The sequence below is a fragment of the Chrysemys picta genome, chromosome 2, assembly GCF_011386835.1.
Source record: "Chrysemys picta bellii isolate R12L10 chromosome 2, ASM1138683v2, whole genome shotgun sequence".
NCBI lineage: Eukaryota > Metazoa > Chordata > Testudines > Emydidae > Chrysemys > Chrysemys picta.
The window spans coordinates 231,788,242-231,810,101 of NC_088792.1; the positions used below are offsets into that span (position 1 = coordinate 231,788,242).

Genomic DNA, 21,860 nt, shown 5'->3' on the forward strand with positions numbered 1-21,860 from the left:
GCAGGGTCTGGAGGCATGGGGGCTGTCCGAAGCCCGAGCGCTACCAGCTTCACGGTTTGCTGGGCAGCCTCCAGACCCTGTGCACCCGGCTGGGCACTTCCCCTCCCGGGCTTCAGCTGCGCTGGGGAAGCACCGGCTGGGGGCGCAGGGTCTGGGGGCTGCCCGGCAAACCGTGAAGTTGGTAGCGCTGGGGCAGCCCTTTTCGCGTGGCTGGGAGGGAGGAGGGGGAGTTAGGGCAGGGACTTTGGAGAAGGGGTGGAGTTGGGGCGGGGCCAGGGTGGGAAAGGGGCGGGGCCAAGGCCCCGTGGAGTGTCCTCTTTTTTTATTTTTTAAATATGGTAACCCTACTCAAAACAAACATTTAATAATTTGTTTAAAGTTTCCAGATAAGTGGGGCAGTTTAATCAACCTTCCTCCATGGACAATGTGGGGAAGAGAATAGAGAGGACAAGTGCAGTGGCTGGGGAGGGAAGTTTGTTGCTAGGAGGATGAGAGAGAGAAATAAGAGGGCCCACAGAGTTTCGAAAATTAATGAAGCAGTTTTGAACTGGATTCAGGGATAAAATGGAACTGAAGATGATAATGAAGAGCATCTGTGGTATGGTCCTGCTTCCCTCAGTGATTGCAGTGTGGCGACAACCTTATTAAAACCCTGAAAGTAAGTATTTGACGAATTAGACTGTAACAGGAGGAGTTACTATGCTAGCACAAGATCACGACATGAAGAACAATTTCAGCACAGGTGGAGTCAAAGGATGAAATTTTGAGCTACTCACTTTTTACTTAGCTTCAGTCAGGCAAACTCCTACTGAAGCCAGAGGGAGTTTGCCCAAGTAAAAACTTTGCCAGGATATCAGATTTGTGTCCCTAAGCTAGATACATTTGCAAGATACATTTATTAGGAATGTTCCAGTGGCAGGGAAAGGCTGTTACTGTATGCAGACAAAGAAGATTGGAAAGGCAAAACAAACAAAGCCTGAAGTAAAAAGAATAAGAATTCCAGCCTTAGGACCCAAGTTTGTATTTGAGGTAAAAGTAATTATTGAGGTCCCTTGGAGATGAGAGAATTTTTTAGTGAGGAGGACTGCTTCCATCTTTAAAGCATTCAATAACAGAAATTTGTGGACGAGCCAGGAGATAAGTGAATATGGTCAGATAGAAGGACCTGAGGTGTAGAATTGTGCATTTTGCTCAGAAGTAATAACCAAAGATGAGATAGCTACAAGGGGCTCCAAATGTGTGGGACATTCCCTAATTTCCATATGGAATTGTGGCTTCTGTGTACACTGCTTGGCATTTGGGGTAGAGAGATTAAGGGTATGGGGGGCCCTAAAGACTATCCTGTAAATAAGAAAGCTAAGTGGGAGAAAATAGAAGAAGACGAAAAGAGTGTTGCAGAAGTAGTAGTAAAAGGAAGACAAAACCTCAATTAGATATGAGAAAAGAGCCCTTAGAGTTAAGATTTGTACCAGAAAGAGAAACTTGTTTCCTGCAGAAGGCATTCCTGAAGAACTGAATAGTAAATGTTTGCTCAAGTGGGATAAGAAAAGAGAGGGATCTGATTAAAAGTGCTGAGATCACTGAAAGTGCTCAGGCAGATTGTTCTGTGTGAGGTGACTGGTCACTGAAGACAAAAATCTCAGCAACTTGCACTTCTCTTTATTTTTTCACTCATATGTTGCACTTTCAGATACACCATCCCAGTTAGGAATGAGCAAAGTAGGTCTTGAACATAAGAACCTAATTTAAACCCTGATTCCTTTCTCTGCACTAAAACATATTGAGTAAGAGAGTAGGGAGTGCAAGGGGAAAGTTTATATGGTGTAGTTTATATGGGGAAGTGGAACAAGGGAGTACAGAGTCTTTAACAGTCCTGAGGGCTGGGTTGCTGTGGAGGGGCTTATTTTTTACCCAATTGACCTTGGACTTGTGGATGATTATTCAAACTGAACTGCTAAACCTTCTGAGGCTTGCCAATCACTAATGCATATAATCTAATAAATATTATCTACGGCTCAGTATTAGCAACTGACATATAGAGATGCAGTTAATATGTGGTATACATCTCCTCCCATAATATACTTCCTCCACCTCAAACGGACCCACTTAATAATTCCCTCATTTATTTTAGCCCTATAATCCAGCTCAGTGCCATAGCCTTTTATCTTAGCCAGCAACAAATCTGTTTATTTCTATTTTCCAACACATACAGGAGTTTCTTAAACCTTTCTCCAGAGCCTGGGGTCCTTCTTTTTCTTTTGCCATTTATATGTAGATCTGTATCTCATCCTGCTTCCACTTAAGGGAGCAAGACCGGGTCCACTAGATGAAATCCATGTCCCTTTGCTATCTGTGGAGTCGGCTCACCTTTCCTTTTCTCATTGCTCTTAACCACAGCCCCAAGTAAACAAATCCCTTATCTATGTTCCCTGTCATGTTGACAAACTGACAGTGCAACATGGGACAGTGCCTCTGACAATCATCTTCTAATAAGCTCAGTTCTTCTCTTCTTTCTGGTCTGTAGTCCTTTCCATTTCTTTCAGTGCCTTAATCTGTTCAGCAAGATTCCAGCACTTCACTCCTTCCCACCATTCTCCTTAAAGTTAACCAGTCACTCTTATTGTTTCCTCTTCCAAGACTTTTCCATCACTTGTTTCACTGTGCTTCCTTAAATGCTGCTTCACATTTGCATTTGTCATCAAAAAAGTTGTGTTCATTCACCTTCATGAGTATCCCCTGCTGCTCCTTTCTTCAGCTATTTCTCACCTTTACTATTAGCTTTATCACTACCAAAAGCCAAACAAATGTAAAAATCTTTCCTTTGCTTATATCTGATAATGCAGTACTGTTCATAAATATCACAGCCCTTCTTTCTCTAACTTGTTTAATAATGCTTATCTCTCAGTTATCTCTGATTCTAAATCAGTGGTTCTTAAACTTTTGTACTGGTGACCCCTTTCACATAGCAAGCCTCTGAGTACAACATGCCTTATAAATTAAAAACACTTTTAAATATATTTAACACCCTTATAAATGCAGGAGGCAAAGCGGGGTTTGGGGTAGAGGCTGACAGCACGCGATCCCCCCATGTAATCTCGTGACCCCCTGTGGGGTCCTGACCCCCAGTTTGAGAACCCCCCGTTCTAAAGATACAGTGCAAGAAAAACAGTGCAAGTCCCTATGCTGACTGACTATAGTGGATCTGGGGGAAACAATTACAATATAATTCTAAACGCATTTGAAATAGCGTACAACTCCTATCTACACTTGGCATAAAAATTTACTGTAGAATGAACAATTCAAAATCCATTCCATAAACTCAGTTACAATAGAACAGCCACAATCCAATTTGTTCATACAAATACACTGCAAAGAGTTAGAGAGGGTCAGTCAATAGTTATTGCAACATGAAGGCCCTGATCTTTGAAACATTTACACATATGCTTTATCCATGTCTATAGACCTTTTGATTTAAACTTGAGTAAGTACTTCCATGATTGGGGCCTAACTTTTCTTGCTTTAACACCTTTTTATGAGGTTGATCATTCTAATTATTTTCTGTACTTAGAGTTTTGAACTAAATAGTGGATGGACAGAAATTTAAAATGACCAAATAGATAGGAATTTCTATCTAAGAGCCGGATTAAATCTGAAGTATTTTTATGAAGTAAACAATATATTCCTCTAAACAAAAAATTCCCAGCAAAACAACTCCCTACATCTCTTATTAATAATTCAGACACATAGGAAATCAAGCACATAAGTAACCTACTGTCCAAATCCTTTCAGTTTTATTACAGAATATAATCCTTTGTTTAGGACAATGCAGTTTATGAAATGTAAATTGTTCTATCGAGAGCTTGAAAATTAATCAGTTAAAATTAATTTTAAAAATGTATTAAGGATGTCATGTCTCTAATTATAAACCAAGCTTTTCCCCCTATTTTGAGATAGAAGACAAATTCAATTACCTTTTTGCTAACTGTCTGAGGCATGTTCTTATTGTGAGGCAGATCGTGTTAAGCATGCCACACTCTCTATTACCAGTGGGAGACAGCTGATGTTAGGGAAATAAGCTGCAACTTTAATAAAATTAAATGGCAGCAGGAATTTAAAACTGCAGATAGTTAGGTGGCAGAAATATCAATCTCTCTTTCCAACTAAGCAAATCAGTTAGGATGGAATTGCCCTGTGCCCAGCATTTTCTAAGAGGCACAGCCCCTTAAGGGAAACATCCCATACCAAATACTGCCCCCTCAGGAAGAATCAGGTGTGTGTTGGTATATGGCTTTAACACTGCTAACCATGTCCAAACCAATACAGTCTAAGATCCTGGTACTCTTCAAAGATTGTAATGGACATAGGCTCAACTGTCTTAAGGACTTTCTCTACTTTCACATCACTCCTCAAATATTATGAGCAATCAGAAAAAGCTCCAGCTATCTGAGGACAAGGAGTGGAATTCACAAAGCTCCTAAACCCTGCTTTAGGCACCTAAGTCCTAGTTGTAGGTGCCTAAGTCACCTGGAGTTTTGTGAAACTCCAACAGAACACTTTAGGTGCCTAAACTTACTTGGCAGTTAAGTTTTTCAAAGAAAAAAATCCCTAGGTACTTACATTTCTGCTTTTGGGCATGCTCCCTGCTGCCTCCATCTGGACATCCTGCTGAAGCTCCAAAGCCCTTCATGAACCAGGGGAAGACAGGTGTTGCCTTGCCACCTAACTTGCCCAAGAGGCCTGATCCAGTAGACGTGCTCTGAGAACACCTACCAGAACACCACCTGTGACCGTCTGTAGCCCCGTGTTCACCTCTTTTACAGGACTAAGATAAATTTTGTACATAGTTTGCCTTGTGAGGTATCATTTGAAAACTCACAACATGCTATGTTGTTGTTGTTCTGGTAAAATATGTGGGGCAACAATGCATGTAAAGCTATAAGATTCCTCTGTATAGTATTATGAGATGTATTCCAAGTCTAGGGGGAGCAGCCACAAACCAGTTCCCCAGAAAGAAAAGGCTAGCCAACGTCTCAGCCAAGTGTCAGCAAAATCAAATGGACCATCACCTGGTTAAGTGGCCATTCTTTGGCAGGAAAGAAGATGTGGGTAAAAATTTACACTTTGACAAAGAAACAGCTGGGGGTTCCCATCCACGCAGACTTTCTATCTTCTGAACCCCAGCTGGAGATGATTCTCAAAGAAGAAAAAGTATAAAAATGGGGAGTAGATGCCCCAAGTGATTCTGCCTCTCTCTCTACCCACGGCATCCGCAACACCTCAAGAACAAAGGAAACTGCTTTGGACTGGTGGAGAGAGCCAGGAAGACTGCTAATATGTGGTGGTTTGCTTTGAATTAGGCATTAGTTGCAATTTACTTCTATTTTCTTGTAACTAATTCTGACTTTTATGCCTCATTACTTGTAATTACTTAAAATCTATCTTTATGTAAAAAGCAACAGAGGGTCCCGTGGCACCTTTAAGACTAACAGAAGTATTGGGAGCATAAGCTTTCGTGGGTAAGAACCTCACTTCTTCAGATGCAAGTAATGGAAAGGTATAAATCGTTATAACGAGGTTATCTCCATACTGATTTATACCTGCCTCTGGAAATTTCCATTACTTGCATCTGAAGAAGTGAGGTTCTTACCCACGAAAGCTTATGCTCCCAATACTTCTGTTAGTCTTAAAGGTGCCACGGGACCCTCTGTTGCTTTTTACAGATTCAGATTAACACAGCTACCCCTCTGATACTATCTTTATGTAGTTTGTAAAGTTGTTTTAATGTTTTATCTAAACCAGTGTGCTTGGACTGAAGTGTTTGGGAAACTCCATTTGAGATAACATGATTTATGCATATGATTTGCTATTAATAAAATGATAGATTTTATATGAGCTTGTATTGTCCAGAAGAGGCCGGGGCAGTACAAAACACACATTTCTGGGGAGCATCTGGGACTGGGAATTTGCTGGTGTTGCTCTGCAGTGTAATTCAATAGTGGCTGCAGCATAATTCAAGAGTGGCACTCATATAGTATAGCTGGCAGTAAGTTACATGCTGGAGGCTGTTAGTAAGCAGACCAGGAGTGGTTGTTCTCACAGCAAAGCAGTGTAAAAGGCACCCCAGATTATAGAATTGAGAGGACACAGCTGTTCAACAGTCCAGATTGTACCCTGGGTAATGTCACATCCCCATTCAAAGGCTGGCTGCAGCAGTGGCAGTGCCCACCTTATGACTTTTAGCCCAGTGATTTGAGTACTCATCTTGGATGTGGGAGACCCAGATTCAATTCCCTTCTCCCTGGCAAGGGGGAGAAAGGATTTGAACAGAAGAGTGCTTAACCACTGAGCATATTCTGATGTGGGGTTTCCTCAGTCTCTCCTGCTAAAGCGGTTGCACTCTGGATACATAATGAGAGAGTGATTTGGCTACTGAGAGAGCGTGAGTGTGGGAATGACTCTGTAGTGTGGTGGTTCAGACATCCTCGTGGGGAACAGGAGACTCTCAGTCAAGTCCCTCTGCTCCAATCACTCTTTCACTATGAATCAGAAAATCCCGTAGTTCAGTGGTTAGAACACTCTCCTGAAAGGTGGGACAACCCTGTTCAAATCCTTTCTCCCATAATTAAATTTGGGTCTCCCACAACCAGAGCCATCCCTAGGGGACAGTGAATCATGGCAACTGCTCCATGCGCCACCCTTTGGGGGACCCCGCGGGCGGGCGCGATTGGCTGGTGCCACATGGGCAGCGGGTGAACTGCTGGCTGGGGGAGGCTACCTCCAGCCCCGCATCTTCCACTCAAGGGAGAGTGCATGCCCTGGAGCGCCGGGAGGGAGAGTGCGTGGTGGTGGCACTGCTGCCTCCCAGCCCTGGAGCGCGCGTGGCACTGCCGCAGCCTCCCCGGGAAGGTGGGCGGCGTGGCTCCAGCCCCCTGGAGCCAAGCAGCACAGCCGAAGCAGAGCCTGGGGGAGGGGGGCGGAGTGTGGGCAGGGCCACACCTGGGTATTTGGGGAGGAACCCCCTCCCCTAGCCTCTCCTACCCGCCCCGGCGCAGTCAGTCCCGGAAGTGACGTCATTCCATCCTGGGCCCCGCACCCCACTAGGGACGACCGTGCCCATAACCCAGTGAGTAAACTTTTAGCCCAGTGGTTAGAAATCAGGTTGGCACTGGCACCTCCATCTCCTCCTTCTCCTGATGTTGTGTGTGGAGAAAGGCAGGCACCTTACTCATTCCCGCAGGAAACTACGTAGGTGCATAAGACAGGAGAGGTTTTCCCATTTGTGTATCACTAGCAAAGCTAGGAACCTCCTTGCAACCTAGACTTAGGCGCTTATCTTGGAGAAAGGGACGGGTTTAGAACATCAGTGTCTCCCACTGGCTAGCTTGGCCAGTTCCCCGCCTAACATGCTGGCTTTTAAGGATCACGTTCTTAGGAGCCTCTCTCTCCCCATTCATTTTATAGGTTGTGAGCCTAGGCACCTAACTCAGCTTTGTGAATTGCTCTGTTGTTCCTGTGACTTTTCTAGGCACCTAACAGTTAGGCATTGTAATGCTGAGCATCATGGTGCCTAAGTCTCTTTATGGATTCCACCCAAAATATTCGTCATGTATTTCTACTTCAGGAAATCAGGATGACTTCATCTCTTGCCTCCTTTGGAACACAGTGCAGAATGCATCTCTCTGCATGGGCTTTCACATGGTAAAGACAAGGACCTTTAGGTTGGTAAATGTTCCTTCCAACTGCTGCCCCTGGGTAGCTTCTCCAAATTCAACTCCATTAAGATTGGAGCAGATAATATAGCAGTGTTTTCATCTCTCTTTTTTTTTTTTTTGATTACCAGGCTTGAAATGTTTAATGTTTTTCTCCAGCTGCTGCAGTCATAATTACATGAGATCTCAGCTTTTGTTTAAAATAAAATAAGCTTCCTCGTGGCTGCAGAGAAAAACTTGAAGAAAATATGAACTCTAACAGCTTAAAAACCAAAACATAAACAACGGGAACCCAAATTACCTTATTTTTTAAACCTCATAATTGTAAAGCTAATGTCATGGTAATGCCCTGACGTATGATTTTTGAACGCTGGGAGTTGGCAATACTGTTATAGACCTTCCAGGACAAGACTGATTCTTGGGTCTGCCTCGAGCAGTTAAAAGCAGCCAGAAAACCAATTTAATTGGCTCTCCCTTTTGTTAGGAGAATCCTAGAGTAACATTAACACTTGCTGTTGAAGTAATATAATTAAAAATAGGGGAGACAATGTTTTACTTTCTATATGCACTAAGAACAGGAGTACTTGTGGCACCTTAGAGACTAACAAATTTATTAGAGCATAAACTTTCGTGGACTACAGCCCTGAAGTGGGCTGTAGTCCACTACTGAAGTGGGCTGTAGTCCACGAAAGCTTATGCTCTAATAAATTTGTTAGTCTCTAAGGTGCCACAAGTACTCCTGTTCTTTTTGCAGATACAGACTAACACGGCTGCTACTCTGAAACCTGTCTATATGCACTAAGTAATCTGAGCATTAGCTAAGGCCCTGATCCAGCAAAGTACTTTAACATGTGCTTATCTTTAAGTATGTGTGGGCTCATTGAAGCCAATGGGATTACACACGTGTGAAGCTAAATACATGTAAGAACTCTTGCTGGATTAGGGCCTAAATAATAGACCAGTAAAATTAATGAGGAGGTGCCTTTTGCAGTTCTAACACTGACAATAGCTATTTAGTTAATATAAACATATTTTCCATGTACATAGACTCTAAGGTAACCTTAGTATAGAAGCATAATATGCATTCATAAAGTTGTGGGAATAGAACCTGAGTTGAAACTGCTAGTTGATAAAGACACAGCACTTGTTTATAGGAGGTCTGAGCCTGAGGTTTCTTGCACAGAGCAGCTTGCAAATGTAATCCACACCAGCATGTGACTCTTTCCCCCCCTCTAGTGGCTGCCTGATCTACATAGGACGCTAAGAGCTACAATTGCCAGCTAGAACAGTGCTTCTCAAAGTGGTCCGCGAACCATCGGCTGCTGGTCCGCAGCAAGTTTCCTCATAAGAGTGTCGAATAGGATAATAATATGGCATATTGGGGGAAAAAAGTGCCGATTCCCCACATCAGATAGCTTGAGAAGCACTGAGCTAGAACACTTGTGCCTTTTTAAATCCAGGTCTCTACTACAAACTTCTGCCAGCATAGCTATCTTGGTTAGAAGTGTGAAGTGGTGTGATCCCTGACCAATAAAGCTGTGCTGGCAAAAGCCCCTACTGTAAATGCAGTTATACTGTCAAACTGCACTTTTGGCTGGTATTGCTTATTTTGCTCTGGGGAGCTGGAATAAACTATACTAGCAAATCTACAGTTTTTGTCAGTATAAGCTGCATCCACACCAGTATGCCAAGACTGGTAAAGCACTCCTAGTATAGACATGGCCTAACACAACCCAGGCTGAAGGGTCTTAGTTCAGTCCCTGTTGACAATCCATGGGGATGGGGCTTCTACACAAACAAATATTCACGCAAAGTGGTATTAGTAAGTAGGCAGGAAGAGTTGCATGCAGGAATCTGATTTTTTGCTGCTAATGTTGTTTGTTTAATACTGGTTAATAACTGAATCAGCCTGTAGAAAGAGGAATATAATCTTCAATTTACATTACAAAACATTTGTATTTACAAAAGTTATTAATTACTAGGAGCCTTGAGTGTCAATATTGCTGAACACAAAGGTAGCCTGTGATAGAACCTAGACTTTTTAAGCAGTGTTTTAATAAATGCACTGTAAACACTGCATAGTTAAACAGAAGGAACTTAATTTGAAAATGCCTAAACAGGTATGGGAGACATACCTTAGAAGCCACTGTTTATTTCTAAAGTTGCTGTTTGCAGGCAAAAGGAGGGCTGAAATTTTCCACAATCCATTTTTTCCTCAAGCTCCCCCGTCCTCCCAACACACACTGTGTTCAACCCGTAAACTTATACAGGTAAAAACTTTTAATATACTTAATAATAATAATACCTAGCTCTCACATATTGCTTTCCATCAACAGGAAATGTTCCCTGTGTGAGGGAAGATCATGCATTTCCTCCTATAACTAACCTGAAATGGCCTAACCTATACTGAATTAAATCAAGTGCATGAAAAACTATTTTAAACAAAAGAATTAAACATTATTACATTCTAATGGCTGGATTGGTAATATGACTTTAACTTTATCTACCTGGCAAAGTTTATGATTAGGTGAATTTCCCAGTGCAGAAAAACTGTTTGCTGAAAAGAACTGGAAAAAATTATTCCCAAGCCAGCCATTGCAAGGAGTAAGGTGAATATGAAGAAGAAGGAAAATTGTGTAATTTGCATCCCAGCATAAGAGGAAGCAGGACATTCTCTCCCAGAGGCCTAGCTACTCATCCCACTGAAAGCACATTATTGGTTTCTGAATCCACAGTTTCTTAGGGCTTCATTCTTGTCCTAGTTGCATGGGTCCCAGAAGATATAAAAGTCATGAGATTCCCAAGGGTTCTTGTTCTAAAGGTAATAGGATATGTATCACAACAGAATCCGAGCATTAGTGATCAGTGTGAGGTTTCAGTCACAATATGCAAATTAAGTTATAAATGTAGATCAAAAGATATAAAGAACCAAATTCAGCCTTGATGTAAGCAGGTGGGACTTCACTGAAGTTAAAGGAGTCCTTCATATCTACTCTGAACCCCTCCTGCACCCTGAGCCCCTTCCTGCACACCGCACCCCCTCCCACACCCTGCACTCCCTCCTGCACGCAACCCCCAGCCCTACATTCATGGCCCTGCATATAATTTTCCCACCCAGATGTGGCCCTCGGGCCAAAAAGTTTGCCCACCCCTGGTTTAGCAGAATACTAAATAAGAAACTAGATGACAACATTCTAGGTCAAGAACTGCTAGACCGCCATTAGTTTAAACATCATGGGGGAAAAAAGGTCGTAAACTTGCGAGGGCATGGTTTAGGGATGAGGAAGGGTACCATTTACATAAGATATAGGTGTTTAGAGATGGAATCTATTTTGATTAAGATAACTCAGAAAGAAAGGAACGGGGAATAAAAATCTATCTAAATCACTGGGAGGTTTTCTTTAAAAGCATTTAAGTTACATTTTTGAAAGCAAAAGCAACATGCACAGTTAAAGCCATTGTAGTTGACCATTGCCTGATGGCTTTCTCACCTCTTCTTGATATAGAAACTGACTTTGCATAAAAAATCCAACTCTACAGAAACAAACCATAAAAGTAGAGAAGTAAAAGGTAGAAAATAGAAGTAGTAATAAAATGCTTTTTCCCTCTTCCTTTGGATTCTTATGAAGAAGGTGGTTTTAGTTTTTGTTTTTTGTAGCAAATATTATGTATCATTGGTTCTTTATAAGCTTATAGAGTATCCTCCTGTGTAAAATTATTTCATATTAAAGATAAAAATGTGACCTGACAAAGTGAACCCTAATTTAGGAGCTGGAAAAAATTTAAAAAATCTGATAATGTTGGTTTTTTTTTAATGTGCCCTCTAGTAATGTTTGTTTTGTTTTCTAATTGCGTTATAGATGTTTTAGTAAGGGATTTCTGGTTACAATTTTTGATAACTGCAGCATACAGTACTTATTGGGAGCCTCAAAGCTATGTGTATCTCTGTGATATATGTATTTCCATATTTCCATATTTCCCTTTTATGTAATGAAGGCTCTCTCACACTCAAAATGCCATCTGGAAACAAGCTTCATGCAGAGCATATGGATCAACTTTTAGCTGAGAAGGAAATTGTTGGTATTTGTGACCCACAGGGTGTCTTTACAGACAGCCGAGTCATCATTTTCCTTTTCTGCTAAGCAAGGCCTGTTCCACTCATTCTGCAGAATACTTGTTTTTTTACATCTAGGGCCTGATTTTCAGAGAAGCTGGCCCCTACAACTCCAACTAAAATTGATAGGAATGGCAAGTGTTCAGCACCTGTTAAAATTGGGCCCTTAGTGTTGGAAATGCAGTGAATGACTTATTACTGAAAGATAGGCACCACCTCATTGAAATTATATAGAATATTATTATGGTAGCTGGAATTGTGCAGGGAAGTCCCTGCAACCAAATGGGTCAAAACAAAAAACACCCTATTGAAAGGAGACACTCTATTACACACACTTATTCCCCCAGGGAGAGGATGAGTACACACACACAGTGCGTGACAGATGTTAGACACATCACTTAATGCACTACTGGTGAGTGGTCTGAGGTGAGGAGCATGGTATAAGAACCTGAATAAAATAGAGTAGGGTCATGGGGTTATGAGACAACCTCTGCTTTTTCTGTCTGCTTCCCAGCTTTTTCTTCTGTTTTCCACTATTTACTTTTTGTGGAAACAGTGATACCTTTCGCTTTCTGTGTACTACACCTCTCTACTTCCCTGAGTGAGGATTCCTGTAACCATTTTGTTCTTAGAGATCAGTGAAGACTATTACATAGGAAACACAGCCTGTATAATCTTCCAATAACAAATCTCATTCCCACTAAAAATGTACTGTTTATATATGAAGAAACATAAGCTTTTTTAAAATTGCTGTTAGATATCTAAAACAGCACTAAATGAAAGACTATTATATGGTTTTGTTGAAAAGTAGCCTAGTATACAATTCCAAAGCCTAGTATACAAAACAAAATGCTAGAATATAAATGATACATATTCTAAAATCTATAATGCTTCATTAAAATTAATTGACAATCAATTTTAAAAGGAGCTATTTTAGGGTCCTTAGTTTTTTAAAAGCTTGTTTAAAATTTACTTTTTTTAAATGTTTCCCTAACAGCCACCTGAGACAGACACACACAGCCAAAGCTCTGTGCTTATTTACAAATTGCAGTGACTTATTTTTAGAGATCTTAATGTTGCTTATACCAAATAGCTGATGACTGTATTGTTTGAGCTCTGTGGGATAAAGTGAAAAAATGTGCTAACACTGAAGCTTCTTGTTCCCACTCTATCATGCCACTGAGCCTACACTCTGCAGGAAATACCTGTACTCCTACACTTCAGCAGCAGGCAAGCTTTCCATTAGAGCGCTATGAGAAACTTTCAGCCAGAAAATAGTAACATGCGGTCCACTCTGGATAGTAACTTTCAGGCTCTTGGTAAGGAAATATCTGTGATTATGTCTCCCTGTAGTGTTTGGTCCACATAGAGGCTATGAATCTGCTACTTACAGCTAAGAAAGTTGTTCCATGAGATCATAGGATGCTTTAGTTAACAAAGATAGTAGTTGTGCTTTTGGTGCTGTAGGCCCTGGGCTCTGTCCTTGGTGATGACCCCTCCTGGTTTTGTTACAATAGCTCTGTCAATTGGGCTCTTTATGGTGGATACTAAACTAGAAAGTCTGAAGACTAGTTTACAGCTGAGAGTGAATTAATGGTGGAGGAGAGAGAAATAAGAGACAAAATAGCAAGAGACATAAGAAAACAAAAAGATGTATAAAACTGAGGTCTAGATCTTGGGGTGCAATTCTGGAGGGGTGTGCAACCATAGTTTAGATGGGTTAGCCTATTTTATAATCTTTATTACAGCTGTTGTTTTATTTGAATTGTTGCCAGAGCACTTTCTTACACTCCTCTCTTCTGACCTTTATGGAGCAGCAGTACTTTGCACAAAGCATCAATAGGATCAGCAATCAGGTCCCTGTGCGCTGTTAGAGCAGCCTAAGAACTGCTGTAATTTATGCCAGCTGTATTGGCCACAAGATGCTATAAAAGTACATCCATGCCCCTTTTTTCTCTTACACTGAGGTGGAGTAAAAGCCTCTATGTTGATTCTGCACCACTGGTCTTCATCCTCACTGGGCTAGTTAGAATAGTTTTAGTGCCAAATTATTCTAGCAATGCCATGCATTCTAATTGGACCACACTTCCCCCCCAAAATATGGGCTGATATGAACATAGAAGGCTTGAGTGCCAACAAGAACTAAAAATCTCAGAATCCTAATGTAGAAAGACCCTGTACCACTGGTGGCTATTTTAGAAAATAAAATCTGTGTGTTGCTGGTTTTGGATATCAGTGGTGAAAACGATTGTGCCTCAGCAAAGAACACTGCACGTCTCTCTGAACTCACAGGTACACAGGGGCCATCACGCCCACTGCTGCACTAATGCAAAAAGGGTGCAGTATAAGATGTATTCATAAAAGGTGCTGATACCCGACCTTCTTCTACAGCAAGGGACAAGTCTTTGAAGTGAACAGCAATATAAACAGTAGTCAATAAATGTGGGACCAGAACTCATTATTCAAAATTCACCTTCCTCTCAAAGCAAATTTGAATCAGGATCATCTTTTGCTCTTGAATTTGTTGGAAATTTGAGCCTTGCCTGACATGGTGGTGCAATGGACTAGAAAACCTGATTCAGCAGATATGCTGAATGTTCAGCATAACTAGGCACACACTTCATAGCTCTTTGTTTTTTTCTTGTAAGAGAATTTAAAATAAAAAGAGAACGTTTGTTGTTAAAATGGTTCAAAATTAGATGGTGAATTCTGACAGAGCAGAACTAATTCTTGCTGATGAATAAAAACAGGGAATGCTTAAATCTTGAAAACTGTGTTTTGTTAAAATATTATTTTTTGAAGGGAAGAAGGATGGTTATGACTCTGCTTTCAGATAAGGTGAAGAGGTTCAGAAAGAATAAGTTCTGTTTTCTTGGTTTCGACCCTAATCCCAGCTTCCTCTAAAACCAGGTGAATTTTATGTTGACGTTAATGGCATTTGGATGAGGGCCCTTGGTTACTGGGGTTCAGGTAACTGGTAGCAGGGAAGATCTATATATTTTTTAAACTGTTTTATTACCATGAACAGTGCCCTCAGCACATAGACAGCTGGGAACTTCATAATTACGAAGAAAATAATTTGAGGCAGAATAAAACGAGGAAGGAAGGGGAAGAATTGGATACACCCAACACCCCCACCATAGCGCATGTGCCAAACAAATCATTTACTAGCCTCTCTCCCCCCAGCAGAAGTTTGATCTGTTCCTTTTCAATCAGTATGCAAACGAGGGGTGTGAGGATTGTTTGTACAGCCCCCACCTCGCCTGGATATTAACCGTGGCTGATAAGAGTCAGTTTCCCTCAGCTCATCAGGAAACTTCAGCCAGCGGGGGAAGCGTGTTACTGTGTGTCGCGGTAGCAGCAGCAGCAAGGAGCTGGCAGCGGGGGAGCCCGGCGCGGAGCAGGGAGGCTGCGGGCTTTGGTCCCGTATGTGCGAGCGGCAGCTGAAGAGCCAGCCCGCCCCCGCGCAGCCAGCGGCGCTGGGGGAGCAGCACCGACCCCGCGGGCTGCACTGTCGCTAGGGAGGCAGCTGGGCGAGGCGAGCGCGGTGGCCGAGGGAGCGGAGCGGCTGCTCCGGTAACCAAGGAGCCGACCCAGACACACGCCGGCGCCGCTCCCTTCTCCTCCTGCCTGCCCCGCTCCGGCCAGTCCCTCGCCTGAGGGCAGCCGCGCTCCGCCCCGCCCGGCGCGCCCCCATTACCTGAGTTGGCTCCGTCCCTGGGACTTGGGCTTTCGTCTCCCCCTGCGGGGCCCTTCCCACTCCCGCCGCCTGAGAGCCCCGCGCCTGAGGGAGGGTGAGCCGGGCCCCCGCCTCGGCAGCTCGGCTCCTGATGGCGGCGCATCAGCAAACCAGGATCCAAGCCTACCTGGAGAAGAACAGGATCGGGCCCCTGTTCGAGGTGAGGCGGGGAGGGGGGCGCGAAGGTGGGGGGAGGGGTTGGGCTGCCGGGGCACAGCAGGTGCGAGCTCGTGTGTGACCCACCCGGGAAACGTCACGCGATTCCACGGGCTGCAGGCGCGCGCCTTGCGCCCCCTCCCCCATGCCTCTTTCCCCCTCCACGGCACCGGCACCTGCACCCTCACACGCCTGGCCCTGCTCTCCCCGACACGCAGGGGACGCCGCCGCCTCACGCGCAGGGATTCCCCCGCACGCAGAGCGCACGCCCCCAGATTGGCCACAGCCGGGGGAAGCCCCCCGGGTTCCGCAGCCCTTGGGGCGTGAGTGAGGCGAGCAGCGTGGGCAGCCGCCCTGGTTTGTGTGTGAACGGAGCGGGAAAGCGTCCCGTGCGTTGCTAGGGCGAGGGGAGAGCGAGTGACTTTGCTCCGCCCGGCCTGAGAGGCGTCCCTGTCATTTCCATGGGAGCGCTGGGAAGGGCTCCCGAAGGCTCGCTGGGCAGCGGCCAGTGCGACCTGTGCTGACAGTCACACACACACAGAGCTGCCACATGGGAATACTTCCCTGGGCGTCCCTGTGGTTCAGGGCGAAACATAAAGGCTATGGGAAGACCTAGGGGAGGCAGGAGAATGGAACAACTCCTTCTGATGGGTTAGAAAGAAATTCAGCATAGCGAGAAATGAATGTGTATTTACAGGGAAATCACCGCACTGGGCTGGGAACATAATACTTACCAAATCTGCCTACTCTTTAAGGAATAACATAGGTGCTGCCCCACCCCCTGGCTTGAAGTGGTTTCTATCATATACAGGGTTTACAGTTTGGTTCAATGGCTCTCAGCATCCTCCCTATACAAATTGTTCCAGCACCCCGAGAAATGATTTATTGCAAATACAGATGTAAAATACAACACTTGGCCACAGGCTACATGCAGTATTTTGCTTTAATATGAACAAGATCTACAAAACCTAAGTGTGCGTATGATCATATATAGTACCATTGTGAGACATGCAACTCTGTTTTTCATTATTTTCCTTATCCTTTATCAATCTTAATATGTCTGATTCACCTATTAGTGTTCCTTATCTGGAAAAAAATAGTTTGATGAATTCTGTCTCTCCATGTTAGGAGGCATCTTCAAACCCTAATAAAAAAATGATTCAAATTTTGTTAGAAAACAAGTTGATACGGGTCAGTTGTTATATCTTACATGGACTAAGGCTGTTATGACAGAATACCTTGGTTCAGATTCAAGGAGGTGGATATTTTCATTCTTCAAATCTGTAATAAAAACTCTATTTTTAAAAAAAATTCAAAGTAGATACTAAGGAATACACCAATTTTAGGTATTTCTAGATATTTTTTATCAAAACCAAACTTCCCCTTTTTGAAGTTAATGAAATGTTAGATTTTTATAAACATGGTTGCTTGGCAACTATCATGAAAAAATGACTAATTTGTCTCCTCTTGACCTTTCACTAATAGACCTGCCTTTTGTATACTAAAATAAAAAAACAAAACACCCTACCTGATATCAACTTGTTTTCTAGTCCATAAAATAAGTGTGTGCCTTTTTACCCAAAGAGGCTCCTGGCACTTCACCTAGATAAAGCCTGGCTGCTCCTGTTTTATGCGGGTGATGTGAATTTCATAGAAGCATAGGACTTGAAGGGATCTTGAGAGGTCTAGTCCAGTCCCCTGCACTCAAGGCAGGACTAAGTATTATCTCTAGACCATCTCTGACGGGTGTTTGTTTAACCTGCTCTTAAAAATCTCCAATGATAGAGATTCAAAAACCTTCCTAGGCAATTTATTACAGTACTTAAACTTCCTGTCAGGGTGGTTTTCCTAATGCCCAATCTAAGACACCCTTGCTGCAATTTAAGCCCATTTCTTTTTGTCCTATCCTCGGAGGTTAACAAGAATAGTTTTTCTCCCCCCTCCTTGTAACAACCTTTTATGTACTCAAAAACTGTTGTTATATTCCACCTCAGTCTTCTCTTCTCCAGACTAAACAAACCTCATTTTTTTTCAATCTTCTCTCATAGGTCATGTTTTCTAGACGTTTAATCATTTTTGTTGTTGTTCACTGGACTTTGCTAGTGGAAATGTCCATTTTTCCTAGTTTGATCGTGACATCCTTAGTCAAGGAAAGCACCTTTGAAGTCAGTGGGAATTTGTCTTGCTCAAAGACCACAGGATCAAGCTAATAAAGTAACTACGCTTGTTATATAGAAAGATATAGTATATTGGGAGCACAATGTACACACAATCAGTTAAATTGAATAATATTTTATAGTTTATCATACCTACAGGTTTTGCCATAGTATAAAATAAAACAGATACTTGGGTTTCAGTGAAAGGTGGATAAAATCCTCTTCATATTCTTTTTGGCTTTTTTATCCCATTTCATAGAATCATAGAATATCAAGGTTGTAAGGGACCTCAGGAGGTCATCTAGTCCAACCCCCTCCTCAAAGCAGGACCAGTTCCCAACTAAATCATCCCAGCCAGGGCTTCATCAAGCCTGACCTTAAAAACCTCTAAGGAAGAGATTCCACCACCACCTTCCTAGGTAACCCATTCCAGTGCTTCACCACCCTCCGAGTGAAAAAGTTTTTCCTAATATCCAACCTAAACCTCCCCCACTGCAACTTGAGACCATTACTCCTTGTTCTGTCATCTGCTACCACTGAGAACAGTCTAGATCCATCCTCTTTGGAACCCCCTTTCAGGTAGCTGAAGGAAGCTATCAAATACCCCTTCATTCTTCTCTTCTGCAGACTAAATAATCCCAGTTCCCTCAGCCTCTCTTCATAAGTCATGTGCTTCAGACCCCTAATCATTTTTGTTGCCCTCTGCTGGACTCTTTCCAATTTTACCACATCCTTCTTGTAGTGTGGGGGCCCAAAATTGGACACAGATGAGGCCTCACCAGTACCAAATAGAGGGGAATGATCACGTCCCTCGATCTGCTGGCAATGCCCCTACCTATACAGCCCAAAATGCCATTAGCCTTCTTGGCAACAAGGGCACACTGTTGACTCATATCCAGCTTCTTGTCCACTGTAACCCCTAGGTCCTTTTCTGCAGAATTGCTGCCTAGCCACTCGGTCCCTAGTCTGTAGCAGTGCATGGGATTCTTTCATGTTCTTGTTGAACCTCATCAGATTTCTTTTGGCCCAATCCTCTAATTTGTCTAGGTCCCTCTGTATCCTATCCCTACCCTCCAGCGTATCTACCTCTCCTCCCAGTTTAGTGTCATCTGCAAACTTGCTGAGGGTGCAATCCACGCCATCCTCCAGATCATTAATGAAGATATTGAACAAAACCGGCCCCAGTACCGACCCTTGGGGCACTCTGCTGCCAACTAGACGTGGAGCCATTTCCATTCCTGATGCTAATTAGTCACCAGGTGGCATGGACAATTGTCCTTTGCAATGTGTACAAACTCCATGGTGCCCAGTCAGTACAGGGTGAAGTTAGATGGAGCTCAGTAAAGGTTATATTTGGTCAGCAGGTCATGGCTATTACTGTCAAACTACCACTATACATGGTTCAAGGCAGAAGCTTTAAGGAAGTGCCTAAGTATTGCTGATTAATAGTGAGTGAATGGAAGGGTGCCACAGGGAATGGGCAGAGAAACAGTGAATTGAAGTGAGGAAAGCCAGGGATGGAAGTGAATAAATAGAAACATGTCCAACTATGTAGATAAATGAACAGTACTCCGTAGAAAACAGGATTTTGAATTCCAGAGACAATCGTACTGGCATAACAAGCTGATGTCTGAAATGCCAAACCATATTTTTTTTTAATGACCAGTAGTTCCCTTACATGTTAGTCTGGGTGGTTGAAGCTGTTGGTCAGTGCATGGTTTGTCCTGCCAAATGTGCCAATTACTTATGGTTTTGTGTATGACAGTGTAACTGTCCTCCTTTCTGTCCTGTATTATCCTGTACCTGTTGCCTCCATTTCTGCCCATTATTCTCCCTATTGTACTGTATTAGTAGTGGCCAGATCTGAACACCAGCTCTTATGGTATTCAACTTCAACAATAGCAACACATGGTATACATGGGGATCAGTAAAGTTGCAGTTGTTTGGGAAATCTACACTTATTTGTAATCCCAGGTTAGGAATTGTTGAACCTTGGGCCCCAACCTGGGGCTCTAGCATCCATACAGCATTATGTGAGCCATATCTTAAACTTTTCTTGTTTGTCCTGTTGACAACTCTGTCATATATATGAGTCATAGAGTTTAAAGCAAGAAGGGACCACCGGATCATCTAATCTGACCTCCAGGATATCACAGGCTCTCACGCCACCCAGGACCTACACACTAAATGCAAATTTCCTGGCAACCTCCCAAAATGTGGCCACTCTAGCCCTTTGTTTGTGGTGTAATGTGGGAAAACTTGGCTGTTCACCAAGCTTGACTGTCCAGAGGACAAAAAAAGTCAGCTGGTAGATTGTGGAATACTCTTGTTGGACTCCCAGAGCATGAGTCCTGCGGGGCTGCGTCTACACCAGAAAACAGTACCTGAACCCTTGGGCCTGGATTGTCTCAGGCTCAGACCCTCCTCCCTGGTAACATGAGATCTTGGGTTTGAGCCTTGGGTTAGCACCATTTGTGTGTAGACGGAAGGGCGGGGGCTAGACTCTGTTTAACAGAAATGTTGATTGTGGAATTATTTCTGCAAAAAACAACAGTGAAGCTTCACAGTGTGAACAGGACCTGTGTACATATTGTGCATAAAGCTGGCTAGGCAATAATATTCTGAATCTGTACCCACTCATTTCTCTCCAATTGAAGTATTGACTCACTGTGAATTCCCAGGACCCAATTCTAAAGTTCCTTTCTCATGCAAGTAGTTCTCACTCATGCTAATAATCCTAATAAAGTCAAGCTCCTCTGAACACTTGGAAACCAGGACATTACTCTTTTAGGATCAAACTGCTCCTATTGAAGTAATTGGGCATATAGCTATTAACTTGAATAGGAGCAGAAACAGTCATTTAAAAAGAGATTGCAGCAGACCTATAACAGTTCTGAGACCTATGTAGTGACTTGAAGATTTTCTAATGTATAGAATTAAGGGTTGAAAAACTAATCTGTATGTTGTTATACAAACCAGAAAACAGTTAATTCCTTGGACTGTTTTTTTTTTTTTTTTTTTTAAATGACTATACCTAAGATCTGGGCTCTGATCACTCTCTTATAAAGCAATAGTGGGCCCTGAATTTGTGGTCTTAAGTTGACTTCAGGGACAGTTTTGCTTGAACAAAGGGCTGCAACATTAGGTTCACTTTGCCTAGAGTTAACTAAACTTGTCCATAATTAAATTTCTAGCCTCTGAAAAACAAATATTTTTCAGTCTTTTTAAAATATGCTTTTAGTAACAGATGTGCAAAACTACATTTTTCTTATCAAAGCTGTTGAGGGAACTTGTTTGATGTGTGTTCTAATTACTCAGTCAAGCTTTGTTGTTAGTTTGAATTTTTCTTTAGGTTTTAAAAGGGCTAGTTGAAAAACATAATATCCCTGGTTATTTCAATCCACTGTGTGTATCAGATGAATTATGTATGACACCATAAAAAGAATTATTTACAGAATCCTAAAATGATTATCTTAACATTTATAAGTATATTTTACATATTACTTCACCTCCATTTATAGAACAGACCATCTCTAGACACATTTACATTAAAAACAGCAAATAATCAGCCAACCACCATTGGTTAAAAGAACCAAAATAAATGTCTTGCTAAATCAAAAATAACCCTAAACCTGAATCTACTCTTCAGAATATTGTTATTCATTGAACAGCTATTATACCATGCCTGCTCCCTTTGTTGGCCTAAGGCTGGAGTGAATTCCAGAGTTGTGTGCCATCTTCTGAGAATGGTGTGCCCTTAGTCCTTAAATGTACAAATTCAGGGACTGTTAATTTGAGCATCTCAGATGTCAATGTATACTATCAAAAGATAGAGTGCAACTTTTAGGATATAAAAATCATACTGATTGATCTAATAGCCTCCTAGAGATACTTCTGTCTAGGCTCTTCAGAATTATCATTTATTTTTGTTTCAATTTTATGGCTATCAGGACACATTCTGTTCCTGGGATGAAAAGTAGTGAATT

General features: G+C 42.5%; 1 protein-coding gene across 6 annotated transcripts in view; it reads left to right on the top strand.

Moving 5' to 3' along the window:
- Positions 1 to 15,169: 15,169 nt before the first annotated feature.
- C2H8orf34 (chromosome 2 C8orf34 homolog) overlaps positions 15,170 to 21,860 on the top strand; it is a 235,204-nt gene continuing 228,513 nt past the window's right edge. For 2 of the 6 annotated variants that reach the window (XM_065585726.1, XM_065585723.1), the window contains exon 1: positions 15,170 to 15,722. In XM_065585726.1, coding sequence (XP_065441798.1) covers positions 15,654 to 15,722 — 69 coding nt within the window. In that variant the 5' untranslated portion in view covers positions 15,170 to 15,653. The remainder of the gene's footprint in view (positions 15,723 to 21,860) is intronic. The other 4 variants (XM_065585725.1, XM_065585724.1, XM_065585727.1 and 1 more) reach the window with 3 other exon arrangements.